The 20263-nt window shown below is 40.1% G+C and overlaps 1 protein-coding gene across 2 annotated transcripts in view; it reads right to left on the bottom strand.

Annotated features, from left to right (window-relative positions):
• Positions 1–10499, bottom strand: part of wb (wing blister) — a 65236-nt gene extending 54737 nt beyond the window's left edge. For both annotated transcript variants that reach the window (NM_165086.3, NM_057442.5), the window contains exon 1: positions 9403–10499. In NM_165086.3, the coding sequence (NP_723870.1) occupies positions 9403–9805 (403 nt within the window). In that variant the 5' untranslated portion in view covers positions 9806–10499. The remainder of the gene's footprint in view (positions 1–9402) is intronic.
• Positions 10500–20263: the final 9764 nt, after the last annotated feature.

Here is a 20263-nt window from a genome sequence, read left to right as displayed (position 1 = left end):
ACGAAAAGGTTCGGTTTACACACATAGAACCCGCCCATCGAGGGTCGTAAAAGTTTGGCTAAAATTGTCACCTGTCACACACACACACACGAGCTGAAAAGTTCTGAAGCGCTGCTGCAGTTCCATTTCATTCCCCTTTCATCTTTGCGGATGTTTGATTTGAACTTTTGAAAGGAAATTGTTTACCAGAAAACTTTGAATGTGTGAAATTCCCCATGAAGTGTTGACACATTCGGGTCTGATCTAATTTTTAAGAATATCACAATAACAGTGCTCGTTTGGTAGGTTGAAATAATAGCAGATTGTGTTCTCATTTGGAAAGGGCCCAAGAAAAAACGATATCTGAAAATCTACTCAGTTGAAAAAATTGTTTTAAAAACCATGACTTTTTGGCATTGACATTGTTCTCTGGAAAGAGTGTTTAGTTATAGCGACACTTTGCCGCCTAAAAAGATCAGGAAATTCCCGGACAACCATTAAGCTCATTAATTAAGAGCTCTTAATTAAGCGACTTGTTTTATCACTTATCTAATCGCGAATCAGAGTTGTGTAAGCCACTGGCAAAATATTTTCATGTAGCGGTTCACTTAATAATTTAATAAGCCCCACGAAATCATGAAAATGTTCAAGTCTTTAAGGCGAGCTCTCCTTCTCTGCACTTGTGCTGAGATAATTATCACGATTTATGAGTCAAAAGCTCTTATCTACCACTTGCAATCATTGCACGAAAAGGCGTCGAAAGGCCCATTCAGCCATTAGCCAAAATGCATTGAGGCCATTAGATGGGAAAGGTGGACAAATGGCTCCATCGTGTTTGCCAATCACTCGAAATGCATTTTCAGCATCGTTTTCCAAGTCAATGTTTGCCCCGCGTTGCTGTTAACCAACACTGCTCCGAATGCTGCACATGCGCAAACGAGATCTCGAGATCGGTTTTTTTTTGTATTTTGGTTTTGGGGCTTATGGGGTCTCCTCTCATATCGCACTCATTAGTTACGCCTGAGTGGGTTTTGCGTGAGCTTTGTGATATTCAATATCTCTGGCAAAGACCCGCGAGGAGACACGAGTCGCCCACACTTCTCCTCGGTAGGTTTCCTTGGAATCACTTTCAGATTTTTGGTGCACTGTTAATTTGTCATCAGCTGTCAGATTTTATTAATAACTCCGCTTGTTTTAAATTTTCGTTTTCTGTGCCCAGGCAAAAGGCGCGAGTCGCATAATAAGTAATGTCATAATTAAATTTATAAAGTCTGACTCATCTTCCCCACAAACGGACTGGTACTACTGACAAGTTGTGTCGCCGACATTGTCGTCTGTCTAGACAAACTGAGATTATGACTGTCCCATCGGACTATAGCCACAGGAAAAGCCAAATGCAAAAAAAGGGAAACTATAGGAAGTCGAGGTGGAGTTGTGGCATTCTTTGGGTGCACAGAAAAAGAAAAAAAAGGAATATGAATGGAATGGAATGGATGACTTCATGCGGTTCTGTACTTCAGTTTGCTGAGAAAAGGAGAACACATTATACATTATGGAAATCTAAAAAAAAAACACTAATATTTAAGAAGCTTGTTTTCAAGGAATGATTTACAATTTCAGCTTTTTAAACTTGAGCTTTGTTTTTGTGGGATTTTATTCATATTAACATAAAATTGTATATTAATAAAATTGCACAATAAACGAAATGGTTCAAAAGCTATTTAGATAACTTTGTTAATGTTAAATGGCTGTACAAGTTGTGAAAATGCTTCAACTAATTTTATAAGACAACTCCTAACTTTATTACTGCACGTTAAGTGGCACGATGTCTGTTTTAACGACTTAACCGGCCGTTAAATCAAACATTAACTGGGTCGTCCGGTCATCCGCAGGCTTTGAGTGCTATTAATTCGAATTGGCAGCCATTAATGGCACACGCTGTACGCGATCGGCAATAAACAAATCATTTAGCCACAAGAGAGCTGTCGCATTCGGGTTTTTAAAGTAAAAAAAAAATTATTAAAAAAGAAACGAAACGCCCCGAATCGATGTTTTGGACAAACTTCAATAAATCTCTGGCGCTGCTTTTTTTTTCGGCTGCGACCAAATCAGGTTAGCTGCCAACCTTCCTGGCAATCACAGTTGACTTGTAAACTATTTAATTAGCACATGGTACGTAAGCGTGTTAGTTTTGGTTGTAAAAAGGCGCCGACCGAGTGTTCAAATCACTGGGAAGTCAACCCACGATCTCGCTGCAGGCGCCATTTGAGCCATTTGATGGCGCCGCCGCCGTTTTGGCCACCAACTAAAGTTGGCCAATTGTTAGGCCCGCCTTCGAAACCCCTTTCGTTTCCATCCAAGGAGCGCTGGTTAATTGTTCATACATTGAAGAAATTGCATTAATTTCGCTTGTTTACGTTGCATGTCGTCCGACGCTGATGTTGATGATTCGTATCTCTCATTTTGACTACAAATTTTTATCGCCTTGTCGTCGACTTACTCATCTAACCAGTTTCGCATCAGTTTCTTCCTATTTCGCCGGCTTGTTGTTTTGTGTTATTGCCATTTGATAAGCCTTTATCCTGTCGCGTCAGCGTCACAAAAAATGTTGCTATTTGAGTGGCAATTAACGATTTTATTGAACAAGCTGCCGTGGAATTATCTCCTAAGTTGAATGCGAAAATGGTTGGGAAATTTTCAAGCCAAATTGATTGGAGTTACTGTTAAGCCAATTCGACGTTGATATAAAACGAACAATTTTGGTTAAGCAAACTGCGAATGCATTATGGTTACGATTGCGAGTGATTGGAAAATTAGAAAACTTTGAGGGAAATACAAAAATTTAATGCAGACTTAATGACTTTGATATGTTAATCTTAAAACCAGTTAAACTAATACTTTTGTCTCTTTTAAAATTTAACAAATATTTGTGGAATAAAATTGACTAATTTTAGGTTTAAAAATATTAATTGGCCACAAAAGTAATTTGCAAACTACATACATTTTGGCAGACAACTAATATTGCGAGTATATTATTTCGAGGATTCAAAAAACCGCAACGCAATTATGACATACCGACCGCAGTTGAAATAAATTTAAAGTAAACTCGAATGCTCATTTAAGAAATGCCAATAACTGGTTTCGGCCACAAATAGCCTTCAATTCGCATTAATTAAGCAATTTGTCAGGCAGCGTGTCGCGACGAGTCGGTTAACTTTTCTGATCCCAATCCCCAAAAGGCTCCAATATCTCCATTGAATCGAATCGAATTCTCGCGGCCACTTTGCATGCAACGCGTCAATTTCTCATTGACTGGCCTTGGCCATCTGTATTTAGAACACTAATCAATGGCAATGCCAAAATGTTTCAATTCTCTCGAGCTGTCAGAGTCTGTAAGCCAGAAAGACAAGCCGCCAACGGCAGTCGACAGTCGCAGCCGGGATCTTGAACCTGGACCCCAACCGCAACACCAATCTGATTCCGACTTCAAACCTGAACCTGATCTTCTAGGATTCCAGCTTTCAGCGTGTGTTGGAAACGCGTGTCTGCAGACAATTTGTTTTGTCGTTTCATTAGTTTCTCAGACTGCAACTTGATTTTGGCATTTAAATGTGTGTGGAAAACGTATTTTCCAGGCAGCTCTTTTGGCCATTACTCAAGCGTTTTGTGGAAAATGCGAGTGGGCGTTACCGCAATTTTCAGGTGGATACCACAAGATTTTCACACTCTACGCGTGACTCATGTGCGGAGGCACGTTTCGGCAGCTGTCTGTCTGTCAGTTGGTTCCCCCCTTCAAATAAGCCAATTTTCTCCAGGGTCTAAACCCAGTCCGCTGATGGATGAGCCTCCGTTGCGCCTTCAGTCGTCCATCGTCTACCACATTCAAAATAGATTGGCGAAAACTTGTCCGCACATGTATAAATGCGCATTAGATGCAGACAAGTGACACTAAAGATGCAACAAAAGATACTCGGGTATGTCGTCTGGGTGATTCTTAGATTAATGAACTAAAGTTATTAATGGGTTCTTGACCTTATCGATTCGATTGGGTGGTCCTATCTAGATAAGTGAAAACTACATCCCGTTAAATTTCTCTATAAATGGCACGCACTCTTTGAAGATCGGGCAGAGACAGCTAGCTTTTAATGAAGCTTTCATCGGAAAGATTACTTAAGGGCAACACAAAAATCACCTCAAAGAAAGCCATTTTCGAAGATTTACTTCCACATATGGGAGAGAAACTTCTTTTAACGCGAACATAAAGCATAATTAGTCCACTGAACAGACAGCTTCCCCGATTTAAACCCTATAATATTTACACAACACTTTCAAGTGTTTGCCCCGCAGTTCCGTTTGGAAGAGATTCCGGCAAAAGAAAGCAGGGATTTCCCTTCCCAGAAACGAAAAGCGTTTCATCTCTGCCAAAGTTCTGAGGAGTGTGAATGGGTGTTTTATGTGAGGGGGAGGAAGTCGAATGTGTTGACAAGCAGAGGCATGATATTGATATATTTGCCATGATATAGGGTCATTAGGTTCGACGCCTGGAGGAGGCTACATAAAAACAGGTAGAAATGGAAACCGATACGGCTAACTTTGGGAGATGTCGAATATGTGTTTAGCTTATCACTTGCATCGCAAACCGATACTCTGTTCCAGTCTGCGGAGCCTCCTCACCTGTCTGCCTAAGGGCATTTATCAATGAAGTTCAATGACAGTTGCCGTGGCATTCGATCAACGATCGTTTATCAGTCTCGAAAGTATTGACAAACAGCCTGATAAAAACACCGGGTCCCTCTCAACGGAGTTTACAAGTTATCTCACAAAACGAAACATGAAAATGTTCCATTCAACCTGTAGATCATTTGGGGATATATGCCAATGGTTGACACTTCGATACTGTTGAGATGGGTAAGGATTTTATTCGTGAACGATAGTGAACATTGTCGGCATTTAATGGGTAATCTTTTGATATTGTAAAGTCTCAATTTGAAGAAGAAAATAACTTTTCGTATTTCAAAATGTTGTTAAAGGCTTTTCGCTATAAATAATACAAATAAGATAGTAAGACTGCTCAATTATATGTAAGAAAAGGGTCATTGGTTTCTAAATTAAAATCAAGATGTTAAAATTGATCGGGTCTTTTCGAAAATATAGATAATAATACTCGTAAAAATAGTTTCCGGTTAGACCTCTATAAGTTCACCATAATTTTCCTTATCTAGTATTTAAGATTGATTTATTCACTAGTTAGGGAACCATAACCATTTTTGCGTTTCTTTTTAATTTAGTTACTCAACAAGCTGCAGCTGCTCTCCCCTCACAATTCCCTTTCGAGCTGACCCACATTTTCTCGAGAAGAAAACAATCTGAAAACTAGAAAGAATTTATTCGCTCGCCCATCTTCGTCTCCTTATCTCAAGTGTCTGCACTAACGAGCCTCGAATTTGTTATACACTCCGTGGAAGGCCTCTGAATATAGACCCTGGGTGCCCACTCCTAACTCCTAGCTCCCAACTCCCAACTCCCCAACCATTCCCATGACCATCCTACTATCTGGCGTTTTCTGACCCACCAACGTGTGACTGCACATCAATAGCCGCTGACCCGTTAAATGTTCCGGTGGCCGTCATCATTCTGTTCTGTTCCCTCTGTGGTTGTTAGTTTAATGCCGGGCTTTGGTCGACGTCGCCGACTCGCAGACGGCGTCAATGTCTTATCAAAACTTGGTCTATAACATTAATTTATGGCCAATGCAAACATAGGCGAGTTTTTGGGGTAGACCACTTCAAAGTGACCTGAGTTTTTCTTTTCTGCCTTTCTGGTACTCTCCCATGGGCTAAGATCGAAAATCTCGGACCAACAATTAAGTTCCAGAAGAGTAATGCTCCACACTTGTGTAAACTCCAAATCGTTTTGATTCGCTCATGTTGATATAGGAGTTTGTTAGGTGGATTTCCATAGATCATTTGTGGCGTCTGCTGGTCAGCCAAGTTTGGTGTTAAACTTCCCTTTATTTGGTCCACAGAACTATTTGTTTACAAACGCCCCCCGGTTTTCCCTATTCGTGTTGTTTACACGCAAAGTTTCTGGCGTTCCTAGTTTGTATGTTCCGTTTTGTGGTCTATAAAACTATTTTAATGGTCTTCAACTCTAGTTTAATGCTGCCGGGAGTGCTCGATTACTTCAAAAGACTGGGGCAGAATTATTTGAAAGATATATTAAGTTTCAATATCGAATTACCCGAAGAGCAAGAACAATGCTCCACGGTCCATTGTTCGGTTTAAATGAGTTCAACAATTGTTTTCCCATCGCTCTACCCTTTGTTTTGGCTCAGTTTTGACATGTGTTGATGGGAGTATGTGGAGTTTTCTTTGAGTGTAGGCTGAACTATCTTTTCTTAGCTGGCCAGCTGCCTTATGCATCCATCATTTTGTGCATTTCCGTTAAGGCAGCGCAAATTATTGGCCCGACCAGGTGTTACTTGGACGATCTATAAAGTGCATTTAAATAAATTATCACAACAAAGGGCAGTGTGAAGAACAAAGAGGGACCAGAAATGAATGCAGGTGAGAATGAGAGATTTATAAACGATAAACAAGTCTGAGTTACAAAGGGTATACCTCGTTCTCGAAGATATAGAAAATACTCGAAAGAATGCTTAAAAAAATTCTTTCATGATTTTTTTAGGCTCCAATAAATTCGGAAGAGTATTTCTTTACCTTAGCACATCATTAACTGAGATACTCTGTCGTCCCCACCTCACCATTAAAGTGCATTAGTTTCATCATAAATGTATATTTTTCACCACAAAAACGCTTGACCAACTCGTTTGAACCTCTTCAAGTTCAATACTTTTGCTTTCCCGCATGGGTTGCCGGCAATAGAAAAGCAAAGTTCACTCAACTTTTACAAACTTCACATGTCAATAAAAAATTAAAAACAAATAAAACTCAATGACAACCGGCAGCAGCCGACCACTCTAAACATTTTCCCACCAATCTAAATTTCCAGAAGCAGGCGAAGAGAACTGAAGTGCGCTTTTCATCTGTAAGCATTGTGTAATGCAGTTAACAAGAAACAAACAAAAATAAAGCAAGGCAAAACGAAACGAAGCTAAACGTAAAAAGATTTAAAAAAAAAACCAATGAAGAATGCATTTTTCCAAACACTTTTCGATCGCCAGCGAAAAGCAAACAGCAGCTACATATGAGTTGGTCATGACTTATAGATACCCGTATATCGAATGTATCCGTAAGATACTTAATGAGCTGATAAAGTGTGCGTGTTTGTCCAAGTATCTGGCTGGTTGATTGGAAAACAACCCGACAATCCCACAATCCGTTCGTATCGTTTTGATCTGGTCGAGTATCTGTATCTGTATCTGTATTTGTGACCCATTTCGCCATTAGGAAACTTTCGTTTTCTCTAATCCAAACAGCCAATCAATCAATTAATGCCAATCGAATCAAACGGGCGTTATAAATACGACTTAACCGGGCAATAATTTGCGCGATCAATTCGCATTTATGTCTTCAAGGCTTTGTCGTTGAAATGTGTTTCATTGAATTGATTAACAATTGAATGATTTAGAATTGATTTGCAGTCATTATGGCATCAGGAAACCAATTTACACATTGAAAAGTTGCTCAACGCTTTCAGGTCAGCAAATGTTGTTCCGCCTGTGTAATCATTTTCTGAAATATTCGTATTTAAAAAATAATACTAAATCGCCAAATAATTGTTTAACCATTTTACAAAGAGAAAATTAAAAAGTATTTTTTTTCTAATTAAATATTACAATATTCTACATGCTAATCGTTTGTATCTTTGCCTTTCCCCATTTGATTCTCACATAATATTAGTTCTTATTTTTCTAGGCTAATCATCAGCAGTTTTTATTAACCACACTATGGCATTAAGAAGTGATTATCATAAAACAGCTTTGGAATGAAATGTATCCAAATGTTTCCACAAACAACTTGGAAGCATGGCCAATTTTTGTTGGCTTTGTTGTATTCCGTAACAAATTTTAACGACAAAAACTGTGAACGAAGTGGACACAGTAAGCCACTTAAGTTTTATAACCATGGCAGTCGCGTAGATATTTTAATAAACCCTTTTCTATGGCCATGTGTGTGGGTTCTGGGTTCTTTTTGTGAAACATATGTTGCTATTAGCGCGTGAGGCATTCCATAAGGCGATACGCTACGCATGCCTCCATCAATTATCCTCTCCGGGGAAAAGACGACCTGCCTAACAATCGACCATTGTTGCTGCTGCCTAGTTACGGCATCTTGTGCACTTCCACATCCACTGCCTCTCCAGAAATCGACCACAATTACAGGGACCAGGACCATCAGAGCCAGAGACCCTGGCGCTATTGTTGTCCTCAATCCTCAAACTGTTCCCTCGCAGCGGTTCGGGGTCATGTGTTCGGCAAACAAATACCCTCAAGTGCCCAGGGACCCACACACACGCTCGAGGACAATCTCCAGGGGTTACAAAGAACATATAGAAGATATAGCCACACATAAACATGTCCATATTGTGTTTCTATTCATCTCTGCTGATCGCCTTTGTTCGCAATGTTTATCGGTTCAATTGCCCTGCCAATTGTTGTGCAAAGGTAAGACTATAATTTGTTTAAAAATTTATGTTTTGATTAATTTTAATGGGCATAACCAGGGGTTAATACCATCATGATCATTTGGAACCAGTCTGGGAATTTTAACATATAATATTGGTCGTTGAAATGCGCATGTTCTTATATATTACTTATTCCTAGTAGTTATTACCCTTATCAAGATCATGTTTTGTATTACAATTATTGTGAACTCATTGAATTTATATAATTTCAGAACTTTGTGTTTATTACGTTGTCAGCTATTCAAGAAGTCTAAGTACACATTCATCGTAAACTTTGTTTTCGCCAACTAACCAGAGTTCACACTGCCATAACCAGAGATCTATCATCTCACAGTTGGTCGAAGCCGACGAGGCGATTCATATTCCTAATAGGCAAAGTTCACATAACAAAAAGCCAAGTTTTTTTTTTCCAACTAACGACAACAAAGGCAACACAAGGCCAGGGCAACTATGTGCCAACGACCAAAGACCTGGCGACAACCACTGCAGCATAGCCGGACCATAACTGGACCTCTCACGTAATAACGTATAGAATTTCAAAAAAAAAAAAAAAAAAAAAAAAAATACAAATAAAGAGCAGCTCAGGAAAATTAAAGAATCTCTTCCTCCTGTCACAACTTTCACATGAAAGTTCTTTCAACTTGAGCGGCCAAATATGGCAGAAACACGACCAGCGACCAGGAAACTGATGGCGAGCAATGCGAGCAACTTCTGGTGCTGCACAATCGATCAGGGAACCATATTTAGAAGAGCCTATCCATAGTTATAGACATTTACCTCCACCTCCTGCTCCTCCTCCGGATTTCTGTAATTTTCCGTTGCGACGACGCTGCGGCGGCTTCTTCTTGGTGACGGATTCCGAGGAGGCAATAGCCAACATCGATTCCGAGTCGGCAATGTTACTTTCAATGATCAGGCCACTTTTGGTTTTGTGACGTCTCGATGATTGCGGTGACTTCTTCTTCTTATCGGGACTCGACGCAATTCGAGCTCCTGTCCAGGACACAATGTTCTGCTGGAGTTCCGTGGAGTTGTCGTTGAGCGGCATGCTATAATCCTGTAGGTCCTTGGCAGTGGAGAATCCACGCAACCGTTTCCGCTGCCTTTTGGCCTGACAGTGGGTGACCAGCAGGATGAGGATCAGGCCCAGTGGCCATTTGATAAAATTTCCGATTTGCATGCTGGACGAACTGAATGCACTACGATCACTAATGACACATTATATTCCGTTCGACTTTGAACTTGGATATATTTTCTGTGCTCTTTTAATAAAACCACTTGAGATGCAGGCACTTATTCCTTGGTATTTTCATTCATAATATTTTTTATTTTCACTGCACAGATTGTTCTTTTTTTTTGTATTATTTCTTTTTCAAATCATTTACGATTTCCGCTCGAATTTTTTCTCCACTTTTTTACGCATTTGCTCTTGCGAATCTTTCACTTTATTTGCTCGATTTTGCGTAGACTTCTTGCAACTTTGCTACTTCAAGATTTTTGCGCTATTTAATTTTATTTTTGTTTCAGACACATTTCCCACTTTCCTGCTCAGCGACAAGCAAACATTTTTCTCGCCAGCTATTTTCGTATTTTCGTATCCTCGACGTGAAGTGTAAAAAGTGAACAAAAATCGATCTTGCGTTGCAGGGAAACTCGGAAATGGCATACAGAATTTTGCATTCACTTATTTATTAGCAGTGGCTTATCGCATAATTGCCGTTTAATTTTATGACACATAAATAAATCGCCAGAGCAGCGGCCGCACTATTCGAACGCACTATCATCTAGAATCCAGCCATCGCACAGGCAAAGCACAGCACTCGAGACCCGTCGCGTGTCTTGCTTCCTACGCAAACGACCGTCAAACACGAACTGATCGCAAGCGCTGCACTTCAGACCAGATCCGTGAGAGTGTGGACCTTGTGGATCGCATTCGGCGGCTTGTTCCTTTTGCAGCACTTCGTTCAGATGTTTCTAAAGATGGAAAGCTATTCCTTTTCTATGATGAAAACTTACATATACAAAAAATGTATATTTACAGGAATGATATTATTAATAATGTTTGAGTTTGCACATTGAAGACATAAATGAAACAAGAGTGCAGAGCCAAGAGGAAGTGGCATTGGCCTTCTGGGAAATCTAACACCTAGGAATGGGTTATGGTTTCTAATTAGGTACATGCTTTATTGATCTTGGCCGATAATAAACTGCATGACCTTTGCCCGAGGAGAGTTTACACTGTGAATAATTAGGGATAAGTGTTATGATCTTAGGATACCTCCAAAACTGAGTCTAGAATTTGTCAATTTAAACTGAAAACAGTATTTAATTTGTTTATCTTAATCTAAAGCATAAATTTAAAGGAATTTTTATACAAACCTTTAAGTGTAAATATACTGCGAGTTTGTCTTAACAATTAATCAGGTAACCCTTTGCATTTCCTATTTACTTCACTATTTCCATAGTTCAATGCCAGCTTATCAGCTGATTTATTTACATCGCTATCAGGGCAAGTTACGATCCACAAAGGTGAGTTTGCTGATTTACCTGTTGCTCTGGTGAATGTTGCAAGCCAAATCGTTTAACTTTAGCAGGTAAACAGGCTGCAAGTGGCCGAGCCAGGAGTCGGGAAATTCCCGGGGTGCTAAAAAAAAACATTTGTAGTCCTGCGAGCACCTTGCACTTGAACCGCCTTTGTTGTCCGTCGCTTGTTTTCCTTTCCAGCCTTCGCCACATGTTTTCCACTTTATATCAGTTTTGACAGTTTCGCATTGAGGGTTCCGACCTTTTTGCCGCTACTTTGTTCTGACCCTCGATGTCCTACGGTCATTTCTGATTATCCTGCGGTGCTTTTGTAACGTCGTCACGGCATTTCAACAGGTGAAAAGAGCCCCTGGCGAGTGGAGCGAATTGAGGCACTTAACGCCAGTTTGAATGGTTCCCAAAAGATATCTGAAAGATATTTCCTGCTAATACGACCATACTCATTGGACGTTTTACGGTGGCGCACGTTTCATGTTGCCCGCGGTTATTTGCAGCCCAATCGTGTGGCCCTTACATAAATACCTCATTCTTCCTAATAAGTTTGCGTTTCATTTGCCAGTTTGCAGGGCATTGAAGGGTGGGAAAAGCACAGGTAGACGATGTTCTGGGTTCTACATTCCCCAAATTAAATGCAATTTATTGTTTCAAGATTCTGAGAATAAATATCTATAGATTTTCTTTGTTAACTTTAGCTGTTTTAAAAATTCGCATTACATTTACTTAAATTTTTCTTTTATTTTAAGTCGCAAGATATACATTGTACAAATTAGGATGTATGCCCTTCGTTTAGTTGAAGTTCGAAACTCATAAATAAGCAAGGAATCCAGAATGGGCATCCCCTCTTTTTATCTGTGTTGCAATTTGTTGATGCCTTTGCTGCTGTTGCTGCTGCTCTGGCTCGAAGAGCATTTGTTGAAGCGTGAAACAGCAGTTTCACGAGCCGGCTAAAAGAGGTGCAATTGTCGATCCCTTTGGCCCTCGCAAAGGATTGGGAATCGAGAGTTGCCCAGCCTTCTGGCACACCCGCACACACTTCTGGCACTTTATCCATTGTCGATGCGCCGTTTAAATTGGTTCGTTTAACAGAATCGAATACCAAAACCCAAGGCGGCATCGAATGAAACGAGCCCGAACGAGAGATTGGAAGGAAATAAAAGGGTTTTTCTTTTTTCTTCAGCTTGTGCGCATGCCCGGCTTTAAGTGCCCGACGTACTTGAGGATAACGATGAGTATGCGGAGGATAATCATGGCGGCGGCGGCGATGATGATGTTGTTGCCGCTGCCCTGATGAGGCTGCTGATTTCGGCGTGATTTATGCATCTTAATTGAAATGATGGCTTACAAATTGTTTGGCACAAGTGCACCAAAAAGGGTTAGGAACTGAAAAGGAAGGAGGTAGCATTCGAGTTCCAAAAAAGGAGTTCCTGGAAGGAAGGTTGCTGTGGCTTAGGAATGCGATCAACGCACGACAGGACTTCCTGTTTGCAATCACTTTACTTATTATATTATTTATTTATGGAATATTGTGGATATAGGGTTCTTTCGGTTCAGGATTCATATGGCATGGTGGATATATGTATGTATCATCAATTTAATGCTTAAAATGTAGTTAGTAACCATTATTTGTAGCTTGCTTACTTACTTACTGCCCAGCAATCATGGCACTTACCATTCCTAGTAAGAATACACGATCGTTGGCAAGGTTCTGGCAATTTCCCAACCACTTACAAGATTAAAATCATATTGCAACCTCTTGCTAACTACTTTCACACACAGCCAGTCCAAGAGGCAATTCCACATCCACAGGTATATTCAATTTTCTAATAGCCGCCTCCTAATCAAAACTAAGGCATCGAACTTTTATCAATAGCTTCTTTCGCCCCCAAAATCTTCGAGTGGGTCTTGTGGCCAGCTCTAGGCGCAAAACCAATTAAGCCGAGTATCGAACAACAAACACACTCACGGACACAAAGGTGGAAACAAATAAGGAAGTATTCAGGAGGATCGCCGTCTGCGATCTGTGCTCCATGGGCCTACCGCCTTGCGTCGGTAGCCCAGCTGAGAGAAACCAAATAAAATCAAATGAAATTTACCGCCAATGCCAATGCGGACCATAGAGAGTCCAAATCCCAAGTTGGGGAAGCGCCAAAACGTTAAATACAATTCATGGCGCTCACGAGCGGAATTTAAATTATGCCCAATTAGAGTTAGGTGGCTGCTCTGGCTCGGACTAAACCTGGATACCCAGTACTTCTAGGTGGGCAGGGGATATTTTCCAAATGTGCTAGATTATGTCTTACTAGAAATATTAAAAATTATATAAACTGTAATACGGGAATCAATTATATAATTCAAAACGGGTTTCAACTTAGATTTTACGATTTGAAAACTATTAAACATATGTTTTTATCGGGTATCTCATAGTTGTGCTAATCCAAAGTTTTGTTCTTACTTGTTTTTACCCCGTTTCAGCCAGGCCTGTTCCGAGCAATTCCTGTGGGGCATTTGTGCAACTCCGAATGGAGATAGACAGTGAGACAGTGGGACAGACGGACGGGTGGGCGTGTCGAGTGTGGGGCATGTTCGTGTGGTAAAGCGCCAAATTGATTTCGATCGCCCAGAGGGGGTCTCCAGATATAAGTACACACAAATATACCCATTGCCAGTGCCAACCCCCTAATGTTTGTTTCTAGTAGTTGCCACCACAATTCCCCGCTCGTTAACTATTTCACATGTCCCCTCGGTTTGCATTTTGATGGATTATGCGTTGACAGGCTTTCGGGAGTTTTGTAGAGCGCCACTGATTGTCTTTTCCAGTTGTTTTTTTCTTTTGCCCTGGGAACTGGTCTTGTTATGTAAATTGCCGTCGATTTTTCCTTATTGCGGGTGAAGTGCTGTCCCAGTGCTAACAAGGCATTTCAAGTAGCCATATTCTGGTTGGGTTTATAAAAAAGAAATGGCTAGCAGGATATTTGGGTTTCGTGGAAATTAATGATGAATTGCGGTATTGCTTACTCAATCCAGCCATGGGAACACAATCTTTTCTTTTAATGAATCTTATGTTTTTTATTATTATTATTGTCTCAATTTTTAATTTTATATCCATTAACTTCTTAATCCTTGATCACATGAGGTATCTTAATGTTTTTCTAAACACTGAATTTGCTAATCGAATTACCCAAAATAACGCCTCTAAAATCAATGTTAGGACCCCAAAGTGTCGGCATTTTTGAAATAAAACCCACACACCAATAATTCTGTATTATAGAAACCGGACTAACAATTATAACATAATTTTACAGCATTGTTCAGGAGGCGTGGACAAATTAAATTCCCATAAAAACCTCTAATTAGTTGATCCATTCAAAGCGGAGATTGCGGCACAGCTTGGGGCTATAAAGACCAAACTACATTATACTCCTTACCTAAACGAGCGTAGTGTCAATATCAAGAATCGCTGCATGACACATTAAAAATATCGTAAATTTTGGAAGAACCTTTTTTTTTAGGCAAAAAGGCGTTAACATCGTTCTATTGTAAAGCCAGTGAAAAATTAGTGAACACATTTCCAACTCACGGGGTGGTCGATGTTTTCTTTGGTGGAGTGCTCCAAGATTCGAGTGTCTACTTAAGAAGTTTATTTTCCCTTTTTTTCTGATGCACCTATCCTCACTTGATTAGTTATTCGGCTTGCATAATTTGGTCATTTCGAAGGAATTTCTGGAAATAACTTTTTGAGGCAGGTTGCGTCTGCGCATAATATATGGAAGAAGATATCTTCAGAGTTATTTCGTTTTTATACGATTTAGGGATCGTTAGAGATGTTTGTTATGCGTGGTCATGTACTGAAGAGCACAAGTGCCTGAAGTTTGGGAAACATTTTTGTCTAAGGTCACGAATTCTTTGCGATCCAGTTTTCTGAGCGCAATGTATCAAGACTAGATGGTAAAAATGATATAAAAGTCTTGAAGTAAATAAATTCTTATCACAGAAACATGAGCCACATATGGCATTGAATATTTGAAATATTTGTATGTGAAATTTGCACAAAATATGCAACAAAATTCTTGCTTACCCATACTTAAAATCATTAAAATTAATTTTGCCAATCCGAAAAACCATAAATCCCAGCCCAAGTGCTAACCCTCACTTTACCAGCCATAGAGTTATGTTAGATTACCACTAAAAACATATATTAGCACACAGTAACCAAGCTATTAACTCCAGATATATAAGTTAACTCCATGGCTTTAGACGCATCCAAGCTCGACTCAGCGAAAGGGAAATGCCACATCACGCCCAGAACGGCTCGATGTTGCGTGACGAGATGTGGGCAACCTTTATGCGTTTAGTAGGTCACTCGGATTGAGACCCCAGAGATCGAGATTCATGGCAATGGAGATGCTTCTAAGGGAGGGGGAGCTGTGATTTGGGGCCAATCAATGCAGCGCGCGTAAGGGGCATTATCAATACGAAAAATACGAATACGAGGCAGATATAAAGGGGCCGCCACTTGGGGCATGTCGCGCATGCGCAATTACAAAGTCATTTCAACGCCCCTCTGCCAACCGCTCCCTTGCATCGGCATTCTCCCCCTGGTTGCAATGATTGAGCGCATTCGTTAAGTTGCATATTGTTTAATGCAATATTATGAAATGGTCACGAGAAAAAAGAGGGGATATAGCATATTGCTGTCGATTATCGAGTGGAGGAGATCCCATTCCCTTTTATTTTTTGTCATAATTTATTAACCCAGTAGGACCACTAAATGCGGCTCATCCATTGCCTTCTGCTGCTATTTATAGCCCCCCTTTACTCGCTTACTTAGTCCAGTTTTTGCCCTCAGGGGAGGCTGTTTTAAATATTTTGATTAACCAGACGCCACTGACTGCCAACTCCCACACCGCCTTCTGGGATCCTTTTGGCTACCGAAAGAAATTAACTCGAAAATGTTTTTTGCTTCAAGGGAAATACGAGTGGAACTAAAAGGACGGAGGTCAATTTGTACACTTTTAATTAAACAGGGAATTAGGGGCTAGTGTGTGTTCATGAGGACGTATTTTTCATACATGAAAACGTATTAGTTTTACATAATTTTGGTACAAAATTACTGTTTTCGATTTACATCTCATTTTGTAGTGGCACCTTTAAACAAATCGATTTATTCAAGTAAGTTTTCAGCGTCCATTTACGTTTTTTGTCCTGCGGCACATGTGGCATATCTTCCTTGTCAGAGAAGTGAAAGTTGCTTGTTACTTTTTACTCGGTATTTGGGCATAACACCTTCAGAGCAATCTGATCGACGAACAATAATCGAAATTCAGTTCAAAATGTAAATCGAACAACGAAAATCGCTTAATTTTCGTACTCGAACTGGACAAGTTTCGGGCCAATTTTGGCCAACCAGGGAGCTGGTGAAAAGACTTTACTGTTATGCCAATCGAAAGCGACATGAGACAAAGGCAAGGATGATATATATAAATATATATAAACTGATTGGAGTCTGATCGATCGCCTACGTCATTATCTTTACCTTCATCACAACGATGGACGATAATGATGATCTTTGTCTCGGTGATCTGCGACTGATGAGATTTCATAGCCATTTTTGGACCGCAGTTCCCTTTTTGCCAACGACCTGCGACTAATGAACACCTTAAATGGCAATCGCACCGGAATTCGATGTGGGGATTTATCGGGAAAGGAGAAAGGCTCAACTACACGCATTTTGTCACATTTTGACATAACTCATATGGGCCAGGGAAATTCCTTACAGCCTTGAGCTTGCAGCTAAGATTCTGGCCCCATATTTGGTGCCAATTAGAGGGGCCCTTTTACTTTTAAGTGACCAGTTGCATGCCACTCATGGCACTCATTGCCACGTCTATTCCCCGTTAAGGCGGCGCAAAAGTCTTCCTGGGAAGTCATGTCGTTGAAGATAAATTGCTGACAGTTTCGTTTAATTGTGCATCGAACTCTGACGCTGTTAATTGCCACAAAAATGTTGGCTCCCATACATGGTACTTATGACGTTTTTTCTCTTTTAGTTTTATTGGTAAATCTGTTTGGCTAGAGAGAAAAAGTTTCGGCATCAAAATGTGTGTGGGTTTTTTTTTATGACTCTATTAGAGATAAGCGAGCTAGGCCCGGAGAAGTCTGCCCATGTTGCCTGATATGATATTAATTTTGTACATGCCCCCACATTGTGTAATTGATATTGGTCGGAAAGAACAAGTTTTTCCTTTGGCCGGAACGGGTTTCCTTCTCGGCACGGAAGTTGTCCTTCTATCTAATTGGCCGCGCAAATTGCTCAGCGTGTCTATGTTGGTTTTGCACAAAAGGCATTTTCATATTCCATCCATTGAGTTTTCCTCGCATTGTTGACCTGACCCTGCCTCTCACCTTTGCATTCGACGATTGGCGAAATGTTTCAATCCAAGAGTCATACCGAAATCAGACTGGAGTCATCTTCGAAACAACTGCATCATCAGCATTCGACGTCATCAGCTTGACGACTTCGTGGGCAACTGAGGAAAACTATTCAGGTCAATAGTTCAATGGTGAACGGTGCAATGGCCAACAATAAAATAGTCATGAAACTCGCATTTTCCACTGCCCTGCAGGATGAGTTTGTTGATTTTATTCAAAAAATGGGTAGACCTATGTATTTAAAAAATAAAATATATATATATATGTGAGTACCCACTTAAACTAGTGCATTTATTTGAATTGATTGAAATATAAAAGAGAAAAATAATATTATTTGTTAAACATCTCATCTCATATTGTATTTTTGGTCATCCTAAACCCTTTTAATGCGTATCCGCATCCAATTCAATTATGTCTTAAGCCTATCAATTCATTCAATAAACTAAGCTTATTTTCGTTAACACTATAAACCCCTTAACAAAATCTACCTTAATGGCCAATAAAACTGCATCGCATGCTAATTCGTTTGTGCCCGAAACCCTTTCAACACGTTTTTCCGACATTTTACAACTTAATTCCTTTTATTATGAGCGTTTTCTACCTTGGACAAACAATCAAAAGTTTGTGGCTTCAATTGCATTTGGGATTCTTCAGCGCCACAAAGATCACAGAGCCACAGAAGAACCAAGGGAGCAACGTGGTAAACAGGGGGAACCTGTAGCTGGGGAATTTGCATTCGAGCCTGGGACAGTGAAAGAGGGAGAAAAATTAACTGCAATCAAGTAAAACGTCATTCAACTGGGGAATTGGGACCGAACCGAACCCTGGACACTACGGACTGAGAATAGGCCTCCATTATTAGCTGCAAGGTCTGAGCTGCAATGTTGCTAAATTGCCGGCATTCAACGCATTTTTCTTTTCAAGAGAAGCGAAACCAATGGACTTCGGTTCGGTTTGTTTCGGTTATGTTCTACTCTAGGCCCCCTGGGCATTGATGGACCTTTTGAAGAGTTTTAATTAAGCTAATAAAGTTGTCTATTCTGCGTTTGGAGTCTGCTGTCTGTGTTGCATGACCATTAATTGCCATTGTTGGACACACCACTGATGAAACGAGGTCATAAATGGGTGAACGTTTCTTCTATTTTTTTGCAGCTTACATAAATGAAACGACACTTAAGTGACACCATAGTGATAGGATCTTAATAATCCGAAATGGTAACTGATATGTGAATAAATGCATTATGAATTGCAAGCAACTAATATTATTTAACATTTTATAATTGAGTAACTAACAACACTTGATATTAAACATTAATATACATTGTTAATAAAAAAAATAGATAGATATCAAATATCAGTTAAATAGAGCTATTATTTACACCATAATCCTTTTTATAGTTCTTTGTTGTTCAGCTTAATGAGTTCCGTGTTTTTGTTCGAATGTTAATAAATCCTTGTGGCACACCCTATCACTTTCAGTGAGTCATATTAATAAATGGAACCGACTAAATATTTAGACACAGCTCACGTATCACTCGCTATAAAATATTATACCGCTGTTAAGCGTGAACCATTAAAAGATCGTAAAATACACACAACTAAAGAATATTTGCGATTCGGTCGCGTGGGCAGCAATTGCGAGTAGTAAACTGTAAATTAGCACGGAATGCATTATCGTCTATTTACAAAACATTTTGCATGCCGCACAGAAGCAGTTGCAGTTGCAGCTCCAGTTGCAGTTGCACCAGCTGAGGTTCAAGGTAAACTGAGATAGCATATGCGAATGCAACATTGTCGGGTGTAGTGCTATATAGTATAGTATATAAAGTATGTTGGCTACTCTTGCCGTGTAATTGCTTTTCCCGATGCTGCTGCTGTGGCGCATGCGCCGATTCCTCGACTCTGATAACACATTCCAGTCCTCTTGGCAGTTCGGCCTGCCATCTCCACAGCCAATGAGTGCATTTTATTTTCTTTACTTTTCTGATTAAACACCAGATTGTATCGCATATCGGTTATGAAGAGTGGCCATAATATTTGGGGCGTAATTAAAGGTATTAAAGTGTTGGCCAAGAGCGTTTAGTTTGCCAGAGCGCTGGAAATTTCTTTCAGACGTGGGCTGGTGTAAGCGAACGGCTTCTTGGGTGTGAAGTAGGTGGAGAAAGCAGAAAGTCTGGCGATCGATAACAAATAAGTACTGAAATAATTGGGAGAAAATATATTGCCAAAACGGGATCTCTTGGTATATCTTCATAATAATGTTGTAAGATATAATGCTAAGGATAAGTGTATCAAGTATAGGTCAGAAGTTACTAGTAAATATATCTTCGCCACTGCTGGTTCTTTAGTTAGTTGCTGCAAAAACTGTATTCACTATTTCAACTCTTTTTGTTTATTCAACTCTTATATTTATACAACTCTGCCCTCGATTTACAAGCACTCTCCTCTTTACCCTAACAAACACTGAAGATATGACATCTACAGTCACAAAACAAAGCCGGAGTACCAACTTCTTCCAGCCTTCCAGCCAATCAATCATGGCCATGGAGCTAACAATGACACCTTCGCAGACAAGCCCAAACAGCTTCCGCATTACGAAAAAATACCAGATCAGTGGGATGCACTCACACACACACTGGATTCGATACTCCAAAAGCCAAGCCAG

The sequence above is a fragment of the Drosophila melanogaster genome, chromosome 2L, assembly GCF_000001215.4.
Source record: "Drosophila melanogaster chromosome 2L".
NCBI classification, from domain to species: Eukaryota; Metazoa; Arthropoda; class Insecta; order Diptera; family Drosophilidae; genus Drosophila; species Drosophila melanogaster.
This window is presented reverse-complemented; position numbering and strand designations above follow the sequence as displayed.